Source organism: Chelonoidis abingdonii, chromosome 10, assembly GCF_003597395.2.
Source record: "Chelonoidis abingdonii isolate Lonesome George chromosome 10, CheloAbing_2.0, whole genome shotgun sequence".
In the NCBI taxonomy this organism is placed as follows: Eukaryota; Metazoa; Chordata; order Testudines; family Testudinidae; genus Chelonoidis; species Chelonoidis abingdonii.
The window spans coordinates 40762166-40783438 of NC_133778.1; the positions used below are offsets into that span (position 1 = coordinate 40762166).

General features: G+C 42.3%; 1 protein-coding gene across 4 annotated transcripts in view; it reads left to right on the forward strand.

The window, feature by feature from the left end:
- The first annotated feature begins 2864 nt into the window (after positions 1–2864).
- Positions 2865–21273, forward strand: part of TLK1 (tousled like kinase 1) — a 143176-nt gene continuing 124767 nt past the window's right edge. Inside the window, exon 1 of one of the 4 annotated variants that reach the window (XM_032771035.2) lies at positions 2865–2957. In XM_032771035.2, coding sequence (XP_032626926.2) covers positions 2918–2957 — 40 coding nt within the window. In that variant the 5' untranslated portion in view covers positions 2865–2917. Of the gene's footprint in view, positions 2958–4511; positions 4898–21273 lie in introns of those variants that run through there. The other 3 variants (XM_032771036.2, XM_032771033.2, XM_032771034.2) reach the window with 3 other exon arrangements.

Sequence of the window (21273 nt, forward strand, 5' to 3'; positions counted from 1 at the left end):
TCCTCAGCACTAAGTTGCATTTACAAAATTAGAAACTACTAACACTGAATTCCCCATGCACCCAAAACCCTCACTGAAGTCCATGGGAGTTTTGGGTGTGCAGGGAATGAGGAATTAGGTCTTATATTTGTAGCTGTGCCTTAATACTACTCAATATATTTAAATATATAATACTATATTACCCATAGATATAAAAAAATAAAAATCATATCTACAAATGATATACAGTACTGCCATACTATATCAGACCATTATTGTTGCTAAATATTTATATTGTTGTAGCACCCAGAGGTCCCCAACAGGATTGAGAGTCCCTTGTTCCAGGTGCTACACAAACACATCAGACATGGTTCTTGCCCTGCAGCATTTAGAATCTAAGAATACATGTGACAAATAAAAGGTCTGAGGAAAGGGAAACAAATACAGGCGAGTCGCATCATACGTGCATTTAACTTATGCGAATTCAACCATACACACTCAGCAAAAAAAAGAAAAACAACAAGATACCTGTATATAGTGCAGGCGATTCCACCCAATGAGCGAATGCCCCGGATTGAGTGTGAGACGGGAGACGTGAATCTGCTGTTTCCTCAGTCAGTCTCAATTCCTGCATGCCTCTCATAGTGTGAGCATCTCGTCGTGCTGAGTGTGATTCTAGTGTTTAAAGATATTTATTTTTCATACAACATGGCCCCTGAACGCAAGCCAACTACTTCATCTGGTGCTCCACTGAAGAAACAGCCATCTGTTCCAGTGCTGGGAGAAAAACTGGCTGTGTTGGACTTATTGAGAGAAGGTATGTCGGTCTCCAATGTGGCGCATAAATATGGCCGCAACAAACCTAGCATCTGTGCCATCAAGATTCGAGAGAGAGAAATTCATCAAGCCGCGACATCAAGTGCTCCAATAATTGCTAAGGTGATGAGCCAGATGCATAAGACAAGACTTTAATGAAGACTGAAAAGGCATTAAACTTATGGCTGGAAGACATGAATCGTAAACGTGTGCCTATCAATGGCAACATGTTGCGAGAAAAGGCTCTTACCCTCTAGGCGCTGTTCAAACCTTCTGTGGAAGAGGGACAGCCTTCTGATGAGAAGGAATTCAAAGCCAGACAAGGATGGCTTAACAGTTTTAGGAACTGCTTCAACCTCAAAAATGTGCAGACTACTGGTGAAGCTGCATCTGCCAATGAAGAGGCAGCAAAAGCCTATCCCGAACAATTAAAGAAAATCATAGAAGAAAAGTGCTACCTTCCAGAACAAGTTTTTAATGCTGATGAGACTGGGCTCTTCTGGAAAAAAATGCCCAACTGCACTTACATTTCAAAATCAGAAAGACAAGCCCCTGGCTTCAAAGCAAAAAGACAGTGTGACTGTGTTGTTTTGTGGCAATGCAGCTGGGCATTTAATAAAGCTGGGCTGCAAATCCCTGTGCCCTAAAAGGCAAGAACAAAAATCTCCTGCCTGTGTTCTGGCAATCAAATAAAAAGGCTTGGGTGATGGCAGCATTATTTCTGGATTTGTTCCACAAGTGTTTCATTCCAGAGGTCAAGCGGTACCTCAAAGAGAAAGGACTTGACTTTAAGGTGTTGCTGATTGTAGACAATGCTCCTGGCCACCCTGCGGCACTCCAGTTTGCAGCTGAAGTCATCTTTCTCCCCCCTAATACCACCTCCATCATCCAACCTCTCGACCAAGGCGTGATTCGCTGTTTAAAGGGCATACACATGAGGCTTACGTTCTCATGGATACATAGCGCTATGGATGCTGATCCCAATCTTAATGTGATGGAGTGTTTAGAAGTCCTTCAATATTGCCGATTGCATCACTTATATTAAATGGGCAATGGATGCAATCAAGCCTAAAACAGTCAATGCATGTTGGCGAAACCTATGAAAAGAATGTGTGAATGATTTTAAGGGTTTCCTGACCATTGACAAAGAAGTGAAATGCATTGTGCAAGTGGCCAGGCAAGCAGGTGTTGATAGCTTCGTCGACATCCGTGGGGAAGAAATTGAAGAATTAACTGAGAGCCATAGAGAAACACTGACTAACGAAGAGTTAAAGGAACTGACAAAATCATCTACAGAAGACGAAGATGATGACAACGAACAGGAAGAGCCAGCAAGTTGGAATCTTCATAACTTTGCTGAAGTGTTCCAAGCAGCAAAACACTTGAATGATTTAATTTCTGAATACGATCTCTCTATGGAATGAACCCTCAAAATCACACGTAGTATTATGGACTATTAGAGACCGTATCAAGAATTGTTTGAGAAGCTCAAAAGACAACAGTGACAGTTGCCGATCACCATGTTTTTCAAGGAAAAATGGCCAGCAGCAGATGAGCCTACGCAATCAACTTCTTGAGCTGAACCAGAGCCAACCACTTCATCTACAACTTGCTCTCCATCACCCAGGCTCTCCATCACCTCCGTTTCCTGGATCGACATCAGCCCTGATTACCTGTAATTAAAAATACAGTACTGTAAAATTATATTTTGCATATGTACTCTATTATATACTGTACATTACTGTATACATTATACATTTATACATATTACTGTACAGGGTTGTATACACAAAACCATGTACAGTATACTGTACTTTATGTGCGATTAAGGGATTTTCAAGGGTAATTTTGACTATACGTGATTTTCGCCTTACGTGCTGACTTTAGAACCTAAACCCCATGTAAGATGCGACTCCACTGTATATGCAATTTGTGAATAAATTTGGATTATCTTTATTATTACAATTAGATAAAGTATCAACTGTCTGTATCTGCCCCTCAAGCCATCATTAACTGTCTGATTTCTCATAGGCATGAAGCAGAGATGGGTTTTGAGAAGAGATGAGGAGGAAAATGTAGTGGAATTCCATCCCACAATGCCATGCACAGTTGCGGATAGGTTATGATGGTGAGGTCTGTGTATGGGAGAGTCAGTGCAGCAGGTAAGGCTGTGTTGGAGTATATGACAAAGTAGTGATGAGGTGTGTGTGTATGTGGGGATGTCAATTCAGCAGGCACAACTGCACTGTGCAGGATCAGTGCAGCAGACACAGCTGTTAGGTAGAGGGGTGATAAGGGCCATGCAGCAAACACAGCTGTATTATGTGGCTGTGTGGGGCAAAGATGGTAGGGTGTGTATGGAACGGGGGGGGGGGTCAGTGCAGAAAACAGGGGTGTGTAAGTTGAGGGCAGCTGCTGCAGGCAGGGTTATTAGGTGCATGAGGGTGGTCAGTGTAGCAGGCATGCCTGTGTGAAGTGTGTGTGGCTGTGTGTGTGTAGTTAGGAGTAAATGCAGCAGTCAGAGCAGTTTAAAGTGGGGTGTGTGTGTGTGAGTGGGTCAGTGCAACGGGCAGGGCAAGGTGAGCTGTGTGAGGGTTAGTACAGCAGGCAGGGTTGTGTAAGGTGTGGTGGGCTGTAGTGCAGCATTAAGGGCGGTATGAGAGGTTAGACTGTGTGTGGGTCAGTGCAGCAGGCAGGGCTGTGTAAAGAGTTGTAGTGTGTGTGTATGGGCCATCTGCAGCAGGCAGGGCTGTGTGAGGGATGAGGCGCTGTAGTGTGTGTGTGGGGTCAGTGCAGCAGGCAGGGCAGTAGGAAGGGCTGTGGTGTGGGGGTCAGTGCAGCAGGCAGGGTGGTGTGAGGGGCTGTAGTATAGGTGTGTGGGGTCAGTTCACCAGGCAGAGTGGTGTTAGGGGCTGTAGTGTGCATGGGGGGGGGGTCAGCTCAGCAGGCAGAGCTGTGTGAGGGGTTGTAGTGTATTGTGCATGGGTTCAGTACAACAGGCAGGGCAGGGTGAGGGGCTGTAGTGTATTGTGTGTGGGGTCAGTACAGCAGGTGTTATGGTGTGAGAGGCTGTAGTGTATTGGGTAGGTGGGTGGAGGGTAGTGAGGGGTTGTAGTGTGTTTTGGGGAGTGTCAGGGCATGTGCGGGGGGTCAGTGCAGCAGGAAGGGCTGTGGTGTGGGGGTCAGTTCACCAGGCAGAGTGGTACGAGGGGCTGTAGTGTGCGGGGTGTGTGTGTGTCAGTGCAGTAGGCAGGGCAGTGTGAGGGGTTGTAGTGTATTGTGCGTGGGTTCAGTACAGCAGGCAGGGTGAGGGGCTGTAGTGTATTGTGTGTGGGGTCAGTACAGCAGGTGTTATGGTATTGGGTAGGTGGGTGGAGGGTAGTGAGGCGTTGTAGTGTGTGTTGGGGAGTGTCAGGGAGTGTGCAGGGGGTCAGGGCAGCAGGCAAGGTAGTGACGGGCTGGTGTGGGTAGGGGTGCCAGGGCGTTGTGCGTGGCTGGTGTGGGGGTGTGTGTGAGGGGGGGGGGGGTGTCAGTGCTCCTACCGGCGGGGTGCGATCGGGCCGAGTCAGCCAGCGGGGGCAGGTGTACGTGCGGGTTCCCCTGCCCTGCCCGGCGCGTTGGAGGTGCGCGGCGCTCGCTGCTGGTGGTGGTGTTTGCGCATGACCCCTTCCCGTCTGCCCGCCCGCTCCCTCCCCCCAGGCGGCGGAGGTTAGCCTGAGCTTCAGACACAGGCGGCTGCTCGGCGGCGACGCAGTGCAGAGGTGCGGGCAGGTTGCGCCGGCCCTGAGCCCTGTCTCCTTCGCGCCCCGCCTCCCTCCGGAGCCCTCTCCCCGCGGCTGCCTCCTCTCCCCGGTGTCGGGTCGGTCCCCCGGCCATGAGCGCGGCGCTGGGTGTCCCCCCGCCGCGCCGCCTCCCCTGCCGCCCCCGGCGGCTGCCGGGCTCCAGGAAAGTAGCTTGATGAGTGTCCAAAGTAGCAGTGGAAGTTTGGAGGGGCCGCCATCTTGGTCCCGGCTCTCCACGTCCCCACCGAGCCTGCAGGGCTGCTCCGCGGCGGCGGCCTCCCTGCTGCACAGCGCGCCGCCCGGCAAGCCGTCCAAGGAAGGTAAATAGCGCGCTCCGTGCCCGCGGCGCTGCGAGGGGGGCCCGGCCCTCGGGGAGGGGCCCAGCCGCCGCCAGAGGCTAGTCCCAGGCTCGTAGGGCCGGGTGCGCAGTGAATGGGGGTGAGGGCAGGCGGGAGACTTGTCCTCATTGCAGGAGTATTTTTCCCCTCCGCACAGGGGGGACCCTCCCTTCTCCTGAGGGACAATCGGGAGACACCCCCTGGTCCCTAAAGCCATCAATTCCCCTTCTCCCCATCCCTGTTTGTTCGCAGCAAAAGCGTTTTGATATAGTCCTTCCCCCACCTTTTCCAGGGCTACGGCGGGGGATTGATTAATGTTTGTTCATTTCCTTGACAGTTCTTATAGAAGGGGCTAAGTGTACGTGTTAATTTTTCATCCCTTCTTTGTGATTTTTATGGGAGATACTTGCATCCTCTGTTCCTTTCCTTTCCACATTTTATTCTCCACCTCATATTACAAAGTAAAAGTGATTTGTTGGATATATTGGGTGAATGTGGCTGCTGTTGCTTAATGGAAAGGGTCGGGTCCTTTTGGCATCATGGAGATGGACTAGAAAAAGAGACCGAGATCAAGGAATTTGTTCCCATCGGGGAGACACTTTGCTGAGCAGCTAATTTGGAAGACAAAAGTGACACGACACCTTAAAACGACCACAGAATGACTGCAACTTTCTCCTTTCCTCCATCACATCTTAGATGGTGATATTTTTCTCCTCCCTCCTCTGCTCCTCCCCTCTTGTGTTATACCGACAGTGAGAGCAGGGTGTTGTGGGTGTTTGCAGGGAATATCTGTATGAAGGTTATGTGCAAACAAGTCTCTTTTTATTCTGTTTCAATTATTGTCCATTTTTCTCTTCCTTGCACTTGAAATACATTGCCACAAGATGTAGCAATTATACAGCTAGTGAAATGCTTGGTGCTTTTAGCTAAAATGACTGCTTGCTGTATACCAGTTACTGCTAGGGAACTTTTATACCCAAATGCATATATTTGTAAAGTAAAAAATGTGCATATTAAGCAGTTGTATAATTTGACTTGGATGTTTTATTCAGTATTGATGGCCTCAGAATATTGAGTGCTTCTGTTGTCTTGTGTAGAGAACACTGGTAGCCATGCTGAAAACTTTCAAACTTAAAATAGGCTAATAAGGTCTTAGAGAGAAATTGGATCTTTTTATTTAGAGGACACTTGTGCAGTACTACAAGTTGAAGTGCTCCAGTTTTTGTCAATGTGTTGAGCCTCTTGAAAATGTATAAGAACGAGTGTGTTCTCAATCTCCATGCCAGTAGTTGTTAGACTTGCACCACTCCTTGTGACTTTTGCACATGCTCCTACATCTGAGATTGGCATGAATACACTCCAGAAGATATATGGAAAGGTTGGAGGTATGGCATATGTTAAAGATGCCAAGTAAAGTGGCAAGCATTTTGTACTCTTGCCCCCTCAAGCGGAATCTTTAATAAGAGAAAACAGTGGTTTATGTTTTTATATATATATAAAAACAAATAAAGTTTGGACTAGATTTACCAGGCTTAGAATAGTACATCTTTTACTTTGTGAAGTTTTTTAGGCAATATATTTTTGGATGCATTTATTCACCAGTAATAATTGGGATACTTGGTATATAAATCTTAAATTACTGTTGCAGTGTTATATTTGTAATTCTTTTTGTTGATGAGTGAGCAGCATAACAAGTGCTCCCTCAACAAACAATACACAGAGGCATAATTTTACATTTGTTTCTTATTTAAAATTGGTTAACAATATTACTATTTTTTCTGGCTACAGTAATTTAGGTTGTGCAGTTCAAAGGTTAGAGAGCAACCACAAGACATGCTTTGTGCTGCAGGATAGCATAGTGTATTTACATACTATATTAATATCATTTATTCCCTGTGCGAAAACAACAGATTCTGCTTTTGCCTCTTCCCTACTGTAGAGATACTGAATTATTTTTGTTTGAAAAGAATGTGAGATATAGTCTTTTTTATTTATTTAAATAAATCTCTACCTGTTGGGAATTAACACTACACCTTACATTAATGCAAAGGAAACTTGCATGTCAAAAGAACCTCACATCAAGGCAATATGTCCCATAAAATAAAAATCAGCTGTTTAGCAGTGGACTTGCACTATTTTTCATTTATGCACATCAATAAGCTCTGTAAATGAGTGATGGTTTGAAAGATCTGTTAGGTAATAGATTCATAGCTGTTTGTTCTCCCATTGATTAGTGCTTGGAAATTTGGAAATGTCGTTTATTTTTTAATGCTGTAGCAATGACTAGCATTCTTTTAAAGTATCTTTTTTGTTTTGGTTGGAGCACCCTATTCTGTGCCCTTTACTATGTAGGAAGGAGACATTTGGTTGTGCAAGTTATAGCCTACAAGTTATGCAGAGGCTGAGGGTGATGCAATGTATTTGAATACCTTATGTTTTGCTGGTTTTTTTTGTGTATCACACAACATCTGTTACTTAAGTACTTACCAAATATTGCTGTTGGTAGTGAAAACTTCAGTAAAAATCAAAAGGCCAGATTCTGCTCTAAATTACAGTGATATAAATGTGTTGTATATCTGAAAATCACCAGTATAACGGAGTAGAATTGGCCCAAAATTTAATGCACATGATTACTAGTTAGATAGAAATGTAAGTTTTATATGTATTGTATTGATACAACTTTGCAAATACTTAGACATTTGAGGAGTTCCTGTAAAAATACTGGCAGACTTTGGCAATTTTTTCCCTAGAAGTTTCTTGACAAATATTAATATTTATTATTATTTGTATTCCTATAGCACCCATACTATGCTAGGTCTGGCTGTACAAATATGAAAACTCAGTCCCTGCTCTGAAGAGTACCCAATCTGGGCAGTGTTCCCGAATGCAGGTTTGCCTTGTGCATGCTACACATGTGTGGTGTTCATAGGTATGAACATGAAGGAAGCCTGTTCAGAGTGGTTCCTTGTCTAAATTAAATTTTAAATACATGAATACTTGGGCAACTTTCAGGGAATTTTTTTTTACCTGTTATCATTACTTGTGTGAAGTGTAGAAATCAACAACTGCAAATAAGTTACAGATAAATCCTTAGCAAGTCCACTGTCTCTTGTTGTTTCTTGACATGTAGTGGGAGATGTTTTGAGTTTTGAATCATTTTATGGAAGAAGTCAGGTGAGATAAGGCAATGCAAGAAATCTGGGAGGTAATTCAGATTTCGTGGTGATACTTGCATTTATTTTGTTTTAAAATGTGAATGAATGTAGCACTCATGGAAGAAAAGATTCAATGTTAGTACTGGCTTATGCTTCTCTACATATCTTTACCAGTGTGCTGAGCTTCATATAGGTCTCCTGTTAACAAGCTGACAGTCATGCCATATTATGTGGATTTGTGATGTGTACAAAATGAGTAATGGGAAAGATCACTAAAATCACTTGTATCTTTGCCCTTTATGGGGATGGGGTACAGGGCGCATTACAGAAACTCTTACCTGACCATAGCTCCCTGCTTCTGCCGGCTTCCAACTTCTAGCCAGCTACACTTTCCCCTTTTCTGTGCACTTTTGGAGGAAAGCATTGACACTTCAAACTCTAGGAAGTCAAAACGCGGAGAGCTACATTCTTGTGTTCTTTTTGTAGAAAATGAGCCAGTATCTTGAGTACTGAAGTTTGCATGTAGGTTTTTGCCAAATAGATCTCCCTCCACAGGATATAGATGAAGACTTTTGAAAGTATTCAATATTATGTAGCCAACAGACCAAGGAGACATCTTCCCCTTTCCTCCATAGTTTCTTTCTGGACTGTTGGATTGGGCCTCCACTTTTGTGGATCTTCTAGGATTTCCAGGATTAGGGCCATTATTTGGTGTCTCTTAATATAATTTGTACAAAAATTAAAAAACCAACCAACCAACCAGTAACCCATGGGAAATTTCATTGAGATGAAGATAAGGCCGCAGGTAGTACACATCATTGGTTTGAGTACATGTTATCTTTCAAGAATGTTAGTTTTACTAGTACACACTAACTTCAGAAAAACCCAGGAAATTGAGAATTAAGATTAAATTTACAAAACTCCAAACCTTTGGAAGTATGTAAATTCATAGTGAAGGTAGCCAAGTTATGTTAACTCTGCCTCATGTTGATTCTAGGCTACTATTTTTCTTTCTTTGCATGTAGAGCATAAAAACTTGGCAGTACAGAACACTGTACTCTAAAATTTGATACTGTGTTTCTTATATAGTAATTTAAATATTATGTGCTAAATTTTAGTAGTAGTTGAATTGACTTTCTTGGCCTATATCTATAGAATATAAGGCATTATGTTATCAGATAATTTTATTAGTACAGCACTTTGTGCATCATTAAAAATCATGTGCATTTATCTGACCTAAACTTTCACCACTTTAGTATTAAGTGCTCAGTACTGTAAATAAACAAGTTAAGAGGAACGTCCTAGATGACTTTGGAAAATAGTGTTAATATTCTGTGCATAAAATGCAGGCGTTAAGTGGATTCACTTAAGAGTCGTAATATACACTTCAAATAAATATGCTTCTAAGTTGTCTTTGCTACTCAGTGTCACTAATTGAAAGCTTAGGCCTTGTCTGTACACAGTTTTTATACTGGTTGAACTGTTTCAGGTAGGGAGTTGACTTTTTTTTTACCAAAATGATTAAATTGATAGAACATTACAGCTGTGTCCACACTAGAGATTATAAACACTCTTTTATATTGACATAACTGCACCCACGTTAAGGGGTTGTAATGCTTTATACCTGTACAGTTAAATTGGAACAATCTTTGTGTGTAGACATGGCTCTACTCAGTTGTCCTTCAGTTGCTGGCTACTGCAAAACTTGTTGCTTCCTGAAACACGTCAGGATCAGAATGTCATAACAGAACTTTGTGATGTCAGTACCTTAAACTCCATTGCATCTGGGTTTTTTTTGTTTTTTTTTTTTTTCCAACGAAAGGGAACATTTTTCTTTCTTCTACTGACTTAATTCAAGGTGGCCACTTATTTTAAAGGTAACATAATCTGCAAATATCTTTCAGAATGAAAAATCTTGAGAACTATACTATGCATTCTGTATGCCATTAGACACAGAATTAAAAGTTTAAATTTAAAGTTAAATTTCACATTCTTTTTTGAAGGTCAACAAAGCCCAATCATGCTGTGTACTAGCAGGCCTTGCTTGGTATTAGAGTCCAGCATGCACTTTACTGGCATTTTCAAATAAACAATCAATCATTGATGGCTGCTTGACACAATATCTGCCCAAAGTAATACTGTAACTAACCCCATTGAAGAAGTCACTGTGAGTATTGTGTTATCCCAAATCCTTGTAGATATTTGGTAATTTTCTGAGCCTTCTTTACACTAGAAAGGGCTTACTAGTGTAAACTTGTATCAATCCCCTAAACACATCCTTTGTTGGTATCTCTTATTTTTGTTGTTCAGAAGTGTCTACATTAAGGCTTATATCAGCAAAAACTGTCAGTGAAAAATCACCCCCCGCCACTACCCACATAGCTTTGCTGTTTTAAAGTTTTAAGTATAAATCAGGCTTCAGACGCATATGATATAGACACTCCAAGCACTTTGGTCAACAAATTTAGCTTTTGGTGGCTTTCCAGTAAACATTCACATGCTTCTAGTAGGTACAGGAGAATTGTTCACTATGACTGGCTGGAGAGAGGATGCAAATACTCTAGGTATAAATCTTAAAGGTTAATTACAAAAGGAAAGGAAAGAACTTCCAGACTACATATGTAAAGGCAAAAGAAGGATACCAAAAGTTCTTTGCCTTAAATGCCCAAGCTGCTGCCCATAGCCTACATGATTCCGAGAGAAAAAAACAGTAGTAGACCCTTGGTTTCAGCTTTAGTGGTGGTGTGCTTCTAGTGCGCCGATGGTTGCATCAGGGGCTCTTCTATTGTCACTCTGCAGTCCACTCAACTGTTGGTCTATGTCCACTGCCGAATGGCTTCTGCTTCTGGGCAGGACAGACTATGCAACACACCCTGTTCCCTACACTCCTTTGGCTGTGGCTGGCTTAACTTCTTGCCTCCTACTTGATTCCCCGCATCCCCTGTCCTCTGCACTAGATTTTCTATTTCTCAGCAGTTCCAGTAAGTCTGTTCCAACCCCCCGTCTATTAAGCTACATGGCCTCCTTGCTGGGTTGTTGTCCCTTTCTCGGCCATGCTCATTTCCACACCCAGAGACCCTCTGATCCTCCTAGTCTGTTGTTATCTATCAGGCATTGCTACCTTGTCTTCCTGCCACTGTCTCAAGCCTGCTGCTTACATGCAACTGGCCTTCAGGCAATTCCTGGTTCTTTTGTGCCTTGTTTCCTCCATCTAGCCACTCAAGACCCCAAGTATACTCTACTGGCTTGGTAATGATTTGGGTCCCTGCCCTGGATGACCAGTAGCCAAATCCTCTCTCTCCAAATCATACAGATAATGGGAGAGGATCATCCAATAATGAATCAGCGGATTCATTACAAACCAGGTAACACAGTAAAAACAAAATAAAATATCCCAGAGTTCTCTTTTTAACTTTATTTTAAGATTAATTAAAAAACTAAACAATTGAAAATTATAATGAAAAAGGGGTTTACTCTTTTAGGCAGGCAAGTGAATATTATATTGTAAGATGGCTTAGTTGGCATTGATGACTTAAAATGACAAAATTTCTTGTACGTTTCATTGTTGTAATTACCCAATGTGTTTATTGGGTAAACTTTAAGGAGAGCCATTCTCTTAAACAACACAACAAATCTCATGTCTGGTCTGCATTGTTTAAGGGTTGAAGTCTTTAAATCATGATTTGAGGACGTCAGTAATTCATCCAGAAGTTATGGGTCAATTACAGGAGTGAGTGGGGGAGGCTCTTTTGCCTGTAATGTGCAGGAGGTCAGTCTTGATGGTCCCTTCTACACTTAAAGTCTATGAGAGTATAACAACTCTTTTGAAGTAGTTGTGCTTTTTAACATACTTTGAAATATTTCTTCATACTTTGTATGTAAAAATATATTTTAAAGCCATTGTACTGGAGATTCTTTACTTTTTTGCAAAATGCATTAGATCTGATGGATAATTAATACATTTTAAGTCAAAGTAACTCTAAATTGGCAGGAAAAACTTCATGCTAAACTGGTAGCAAATTCTTCCAAATGTTTTTTGGTGAAAGATTTTTGCTGCTGTTACATTCGATGTTTTAATAATTCTTTATTAAGCCAAAATTACGTTGTTACAGTCACTTTTTTATATGAAAATAACCTCCCCCCCTAAGATTGACAGTTGTCTTCAAAGTTTGGCCCTGTTAAGAATGGTCAAAATAAAAGGTAATATAAGAGCTGAGCTTAGCATTTTTCTTTTGAACTAGAATTTATGCTACAGTACAAAAACAGTTATAATTTTCAAAACATACATCATCTTCTGGGTTATAAATCTGAATCAAGACATGGTGTATAAAGACATCAATAAAAGTATATATTAAAAGCTCCCCCCCAAAAGCTAATGTAATTTTTGATAAAAAGTAAAATAGTAAATTTGAGGCCCATATCTTAAGCTCTTATTTATAGGGACTTTTCTTTTTATGTGTTTCAGACCAATCCCCACACAGTATTCCTAAAAGATGCTAAACTCTTATTAGGGCTTGCCTTCATGGGGGACACTCAGGAAAGTTAAGGTGAATCAAAAGATGTGAAGTGAATGCACATAAATTAATGTGCTTTAAAACTTTCAACCTCTCCTGTGCCCCCCAAAACTTGTGAACTCTTTCATTCAGAAGTAAAGTGGCTGTAGTTCCCTGTAACTTCATTCTTCTCCAAGATACAGCAAACTAAGGCCACTTTGACTCCTGAGTGAGAGCATCCATGCAGGTGTTTAATGTGCTCCAGCTAAAGTGCATTTGGGTCCTCTGGCAGTTAGTGCTTTCTATATGTTGGCTGTTGAGAACTGAAACACAAAAATCAGCCTCACTCTAGTTTACTTTAAATGGTTGAAATAAATTTCTCTTTCAAAGCAGTATTTGACACACACTGTTGGAAACGAGATGCTGAAAATACACAGAGATTTGTAATCAAACAGATGTATTAATGCATTTGTGTTATAATGTGGCTCACGTGACATCTTTTTGTTAAATTATGTTTGTAACTACTGTGGGCTATTCATATAGCCATGTACTGGCTCTCTCCAGTGTTAATTTTTGGAGGGGGTGGGGAGTATGGGACTAAAAGCAATGGACTTGTATGTTTGCATTCTTTTGTTCTGAAATCATTATAGTAACTTGTATTCCTCTAAATGTCGTCTTGGTTATTACATTTTGTTTTTGCATTTTTCTTGAGAAATAAACTGAAAACAAATTTTTATGGAAAGGTAAACTTGAGGCTAAACAAGTTGTTTCTTTTTAAATATCATTTGCGGTGTCTTTCTATGTCTAAAAAGAAAGGCATACATATTTATAACTGTTTCTGAAACTGAAAGCTGGCCTCTCTGGGAAGCTCAAACAAGGCCCAGGAAAATGAAACATTTTTATTCTTAGAATCTTCTCTGCTAAGGACTTGTCATAAACCAAAGCATCTATTGTAAATAGAATAGTCAATAGACTAGTCTGCTTTAGCTGAATTCTAAGTTGAAATGATGTACCAGGATGGAGAAATTAATAAAGTACTTGTTACTGCATGGCATATGCTACCAAAATGCACCATCTCCTTTTCTCCCTCAGGATCACACCTATAATTTTTTTCTAAACAGGGATCCCTTCACAGCCACCTCCTTTGTTTTGTATGTTTAAGGTCCATCAAGAGGTTTTACTGTTTTTTTTCTGTACTTTAGGTGAGGGCAGGACTTAGAAGAGAACTAGAAGAGACTGTTCTAGGCAGTTGGTTTATCTTGATGAAGAGTATTTCTTTTGCTGTCTATACCTAACTCTCTTGTTGCTATATTAATTAGCATCTATTTAGTCACAGAAATACCCTGTACATTTTATTACTGCTGCTCTCTTTTTAAGAAAAGAAAAAGGCAACCATTAATTGAACTAAGAGTTACAAATGGTTGCCATGTTATAGATTTAGATGCTATTTGGTTATGTTAATATTGCATCAACATTTACAAATATTTAGCATGCGGAATACACTCTGGAGCAGATTAAAAAGCTATCTTGCAGATTTGTTATGTAATCTAGTACTGAATATCAGGATATGCTTTCAGAAATAACTGTTGTAACTAAGTGTATGGAGGAATGTAAAATTAGTATGAGAAATATTATTCATATTTGAGTTAAAATAATAAGTTAAATGCAGTTTAATGTTCAAAATATATTTCTTTATAATTTATGTAAAAATTCTGAACTAACAGTGTTTTTCTGAGCACATTAAATCCTCATTAATCTAATTTGAGTATTTGTGTCAAGCCCAGCCTTGTTTTAATTCTTCCTATCAACTACCTGCACTGAGTCCTTCAGTGAAGCAACTGCTTTATAATTAAATTGTGTTATTAAATGATGGTGAGATAATACTAACCCCCATGAGTGCTGAAACCCAAAGCCAAACTATGAAGGGCAAATTTCATTGTCTTTGGGTGCACCAACAAGGGTGGATAAATCAATGATTTAAAAAAAAAAATCTGATTTTTTTTGTTTTAAATCAGATTTTTTTTGATAAAATGCTTTTTGAGGGAAAAACCTATGTGAAGATAGTTTTAATTAAGATACGTTATAGTTCAAAGATATCTCATCATGGAATAGGGATTATAAATTCTAATTCTATAGTATGAGACAATATATTCATGTAATGTTTTAAGACAAGTTTTATAAATGAGTTCCAGTAGTTCATGGATTAGGGACCCAATTTTATGGGGTTCCCCAGGCTTCTGTATAGATTATTTAGGTTAATCTTTCTGTCTACCCATTGAGACTCAGTGCTCAGTCTAGAAGATACCATCAGAGATGCTTAGTTTTGCAGTTCGCAAACTTCAGATTTGTATCTCCAGAGGTAAAATGCTTGTTAACAGCAAAAATGTTTTTAAATAAATAAATTATATATAGAGGTGAGAAATAACAGACTTCAACCCTGTTTTCCCTTTGCAAATTTGTGTACACAGTGTCAATCACTTACCTCTATAAAAGTGCAAAGTTTCAAAAAGTTCAATGAATAGAAGATTGTTGGAGGTGGAACAGATCTGGACAAGGAGTAGAAGTCTGGAGATAAATGTGAGAAGCGAGGAACATATGCTTGTTTTGTTAAAATATTATATGTTTGCTCTAGAAGAAAAAAAAATTTAACATCGTTGTTTTAGTTAAATAAAACAATTTAATGGCAAGAAAATCCTCCAAATATTAATGATTAACCTGTTGAATTGGAGCTAGTTCACCTCCCAGTGACTTCATAAATTTCTGCATCAGTTACCTTTGGTAAATGAAATAACCAAACAATTATTCATTTTCTGATATAACTGTAAAATTAATCTGAAAAGTTTTCAAAATAAATCACTGTTTAAAAATATATGCTGTGTACCTTCTAATAATGAAACCTACATCTATCTCTGAGTTGTGAAGAATATGTATGAAGGTTATAACAACCAACAAGAATGCACTTTTATGTAGAAAACCATGATTTAAATGGAATCTTCCTGACAAGTGGTTTAAATCAAATCCACCCTGACACCAACACTAAAATGAAACACCTATGGCTGGCCCATGTCAGCTGACTTGCACTTGCAGGGCTTGTGCAAATTGTGGTGTAGATATTTGGGCTGGGACTCGAGCTCAGGCTCTGAGACCCCAGAGCCCGGCTGCAGCCTGAGCCCAAACATGTACACTGCAGTTATACAGCCCCGAAGCCAGAGCCCTGTGAGCCCAAGTCAGCTGACAAGGATCAGCTGCAGGTGTTTAATTACAGTGTAGAAATAACCTTTGATAGCGTACTCCATGCCCACAGGATCTTATCAGTGCCTTGTTATTTGATATATGCTGTATATTCTAAAGCATCCAAATGGTTAATGCTAAGGAAAAGTCAGTTTAAGTTAAATATACAGTATATATATTTCCTTAAAGTTGTAACTCTAGCGAACTCCAACTTTAGGTTTGTTGCTAGATGTCTTTTTAATGTTCCAGTATACACCTCTACCCTGACAGAACGTGACCCGATATAACATGAATTCAGATATAATGCGGTAAAGCAGTGGGGAGCCCTGGGCCCTTTAAAGCGCCACCCAAGCCCTGCTGCTTTACAGCGTTATATCCGAATTCGTGTGGAGCCCCGGGCCCTGCTGCCAGAGCTCTGGTGGTGATTTAAAGGGCCCGGGACTCTGGCTGCTGCAGGAAGCCCCAGGCCCTTTAAATCCTCATCCAAGCCCCGCTGCCAGAGCTCCAGCGGTGATTTAAAGGGACCAGGGCTGCCCACAGCAGCTGGAGCACCGGGCCCTTTAAATCCCTGCCGGGGCACCGGTAGCCAGGCTCAGGCAATGATGTAAAGGGCCAGAGGCTCCAGCCGCTGCAGGGAGCCCTAGGCCCTTTAAATCCTCATCCAAGCCCGGCTGCCGGAGCTCCGGTGAAGATTTAAAGGGCCCGGGACTCCCCACAGCGGCTGGAGCACCGGGCCCTTAAATCACTGCCGGTGAAGCCGGTCCCGTCCAGTACACTGTACCGAACCAAACCCAATATGACGCGGTCTCACCTATAAGGTGTTGAGATTTCTTCGCTCCCGAGGACTGCGTTCTATCAGGGTAGAGGTGTATTTGTTCTAAGCTTACTCTAGAACTTTACATTCAACTCAGACAAAATATTTCAGAAATACTGCTAAAATCAATCTCTTAGCACCTCATTTGAAAAATTGGTTCTTGCTTTCACTTTCTCCTGAGTCAGCCCCTGAAATGAGAAACAACTGTTTGATAATGGGTTCTTCAGTTTAGCAGAGAAAGATATAATATGACGCAGTGGCTGGAAGTTGAAGCTAGACAAATTTGGACTACAATTAAGGCTTAAATTCTTAATGGTGAGAACAGTTTCCCAAGGATTGTGTTGGATTTTCCATCATTCTCAATTTTTAAATTGAGATCGGATGTTTTTCTAAAAGATCTGCTCTAGGAATTAGTTTGGGACTTTTTTTGGCCTGTGCTATACAGGAAATCCGATTAAATGATCACAGTGGCCTCTTCTGGCCTTGGAATCTATTCATCTATGAATGTAGGTCTGTTAAACCAACCAATTGATTAATAAGGTACAGATATTCCAAAATTCAGATATCAGATTGTAATTCAGAATTGGTGTTGCCTATCCAAATATCTTGATCTTAGTTTTTCTGAAATTTCTGGCTTTTAAAAATAGGATTGTGAATTTTATTAATATTTAAAGCAACATAGTCTGTCTTTGCATTACATTGCAATTGTGTATCTTGATCTCCTCCTCCCCAATTGCTATGCTTGGGAGATGCACAAATGCTTAGTTTCAAAATTAAAGGAGATGCTAGAGGCAGAGAATAGTTTATCTCATGGAGCAGTAGTGAAGTCTCAGGCAGATTGCTGGGGATATCTGTAGTGGGACCAATGCCGTGCAATACAAATGGATTGCTTGGTCACCAAGGTTTCTCTGTCCTCTTTGTCTCTCAATCTTAACTGTGTGTGGTTTTTCCTCTCCATGAGTGTGTCTCTTCTCTCTGGAGCAGGAGGGAACAGCAGATGCAATGGTGAGAATAAGATGTAAAGAACATGGGCGGCAAGTTGTATGGGCCCCTGGTGCCCGGGCTCCAGCAATATTCAGGCCCAGGGGGCCCAGCTCTACCAATGTTTGAGGCCAGGTCTCTCCCCCCAGCTCCGCCTGCTGCCCTCAGACTCCTCTCCCAAGTGTTCCCCGGCCCTACTTGCTGCCCCCACGCACCTCCCCAGGCCTCGAAGTGTCCCTGCCTCTCCCCTGCAACTCCACACTGACTCCGCTCTGCTCGCTTCCAGCATCAACTGCCGCCGCAGGGCCCTAGTTCCCCCACCCACTAGTAGCAGGGCAGGCTACTCTTCTGCCTTGGACCCTTCCCTTTTCCGGCGGGACCTATCACCAGCACAGGGCAAGGAGCAACCCTGTCTCCCACCCTCAGTGAGGCTACAGTGAGGGGCAGCAGCAGGCGAGGAGGTGCACATGTGATGGCAGCCTCCCCCCGGCACCCACCACAGGGGAGGCAAGGGGGCTTCCTGGACCTGAGGGGGGCCCTAGAAGCATGTGCAGTGACAGTGGTGCGAGTTGAGTGTGCTGCTGTGGGGCGGGGCTCCCCCAGAGCTCACTGCTGCCGGCGGGAAGAGGGTTGGGGGAGTCTTCCTCTCTGGCCCCAGCCCTGGGGCAGCCTTCCTACACCCGAAACACATCCCCAGCCCTGTCCCACCCCAGAGCCCACACCCCCAGCCAGAGCCCTCACCCCCGCACATCCAAACCCTCTGCCCTTGCCCAGAGCCTCTCCAACACCCCAAATCCCCAAACTCCCTCCCAGAGCCTGCATCCTGCACCCTAATTCCCAGCCCAGGGCCTGCACTCCAGACCTCCTCCTGCCACCCAAACTCTCTCCCAGAGCCCAACCTCTCACCCCTTCTGCACCCAAATTCCCTCCCAGAGCCTGCACCCTGCCTGCAACCCAATCCCCTGCCCCAGCCTTGGCCTGCACCCCAGACCACCTCCTTCCACCAAACTTCCTCCCAGAGCCTTAGGCAGATGTAGGGGTGGAGTTTGGGGGGGCAGGTTCTAGGCACCACCAAAATTTCTACAAACCTGCCACCCTTGGTAAAGAAGACAACTATAGCAGTGATTCTCTGCAGCAAAGTGCTGTGTATCTGCTGCAGCCATTTCTCTCCCCAGTGGTTCATACAGCTGTAATGGCTTCTCAGGTGGCATTGGTCCCACTATAGCTACCACCAGCATGCCAGAGACTTCACTGCTGCGGCATGGGATTAATGATTCTCTGTCTCTGATATCTATCTGCTGTAAATTTAGCTAGGGTGCCACTAGAAATAATTTAGTAGCTGTTTTAGTCTGTCTGTTTCCCCAAAGAGACAGTGGCCTCCAACGCAAAGTGTAGGCTCTCAGCTATACCCATGGGAAACTTTACTCCTCTTGTGGCTTCTATCCCTGCCTTGGACTCCCAGGTAGATTGTAGTCGAGATTAATTCTTAAAGAAGCCACAGTCCTTATGAAACAAATGTATTGGTCTGTTGCAAAGAAGTAGACAACAAAAAAGTACAGTAAACCTCAGAGTTGCGGATACCTCGGGAATGAAGGTTGTTCATAACTCTGAACAAAATGTTATGATTGTTCTTTCAGAAGTTTTGCAACTGAATATTGACTTACTACAGCTTTGAAACTGTACTATGCAGAAGAAAAATGCTGCTTTCCCTTTTATTTTTTTGTAGTTTGTTTAACAGAGTACTGTACTTGCTTTTTGGGGTGTCTCTCTCTGATGGGGATGTGTCTCTGCTGCTGCCTGATTTACTTCTGGTTCCCAGTGAGGTCTGTGATTGATAAGTCAGTTCGTAACTCTAACTCTGAAGTTCTACCGTAACACATTGCCCAGGAGTTTCACTGTTTCCCCAGCATCATCCCTCTGATACATGTAAAATCTAAGCAGAGATACAAGGAGAACCTAAAGAAGGAAGAGATCATCCTGAGTCCAGATTTTGACATGAGCTCAGAGCAGCTCATGTTGATAGTGAGGTTTCTGACTTGCAACCCTTTGACAGAAAAGTCTCTTGATTTGTTGCCAGTCCAGTACTGTAAGAGACAAAAGTCAAGTAAATCCAAATGCAGGAGGAAGTTGAGCTGAATCATATTCATCTAGTTCATTGCCAGTGAAAGTAGAGCTTTCCTATTCAGATCAAGGGAAAGAGGAAGAAGCAGCTGAAAATGGATCACCCATCCACACCCCCACTTTCTCTGTGAAGGGACATAGAAGACTCCAAGCCATTAAAACATTGGGAAGTCCTCTCATGCAAACCAATCTCTCCTCTGGATCTCAGCTCATTCATTAAGAGAGCATAGGAATAGGTAGAGGAAGAAAATTTAGGTCAGATTACAATTTCAGAATCTTTTCTAGTGCCAAGTAAACAGCATGACTTGGCGGAACCACTGCTCAATGAGTCAGATTGCCTGGTAGGGAGACTAGAGATTTGCTCATGGTTTTTTTGGGGTTATTATTTTTTGGGGTGGGGAGACACTGCTACCTCAGATGTGGTCTAGTGACAGCTTAAAATAGACAGTTGATTAAATGATTAGGTACCCCCAAAGTAAATGTGTTGTAATTTGAAAAATCAAAGAATCTATACAAGCACAAATGGGGTCATAAAAGCCAACTCACATTTACTGATTGGGGCCAAAGAACTGACCCCATTGATTACAAGCGTACAGATCATCCATGATATTCTTTTTGACTGCTGAAATGAATGGGGAGCACACAAACCATCTTGGATCCCAGAATGTTCAACAGATTCTCCTAAAAATAAATAAGTTCAGGAGATCTTAAAATGTGTAATAGTAGCTTTAAACTCTTGTAATTTCCTTTCGTTGATAGACTTGTAATAGGTGTATCTCCTCATTTCCACTGAGGGTGTGTTACTTGCACTTCTGCTACCACTGAAGGCACTTCCAGTGCAGGGTCCTTTCTTTTGGTCTATTGACCTCGTGTAGGGGTTTTATCTAGGCCATGTTTGAAGCCCTATGAGAACAGGGAATCCATGCCTGCCTGTCTCTGGACAATTTACTCATCAGCTTACTGCAGAGAGAGAAACTGTAGGTTTGTGATTCAAGAAAGATATGGAAGGGCGTGCCTTAATGTGAAGGGCAACTAAAGTCTACCCAGCTAAGCCTGAAGTCTACAAAAAGTTGTCTGCACTGCTAACGCTTTACCAGCCAGTAGTCAGAAACAAAAAAGACTCCAAGGCTTTTGTGGTATGGTGGATCAAAGCACTCATCTTGGAATCAGTTTCACTCGAAAACTTCATCCCTCATTCTACTGAGAGCTGCAGATGAAATGTCAGGAGGGATTCTTACTATTTAGGGTTCGTCTACACTACGGGATTACTCCGATTTTACATAAACCGGTTTTGTAAAACAGATTATGTAAAGTCGAGTGCATGTGGCCACACTAAGCACATTAATTCTGTGGTGTGCGTCCATGGTCCGAGGATAGCGTCGATATCCGGAGCATTGCACTGTGGATAGCTATTCTGTAGCTATCCCATAGTTCCCACAGTCTCCACCTCCCATTGAAATTCTGGGTTGAGATCCCAGTGCTTGATGGGGCAAAAATCATTGTCGCAGGTGGCTCTGGGTAAATGTCGTCAGTCATTCCTTCCTCCGGGAAATCAACAACAGA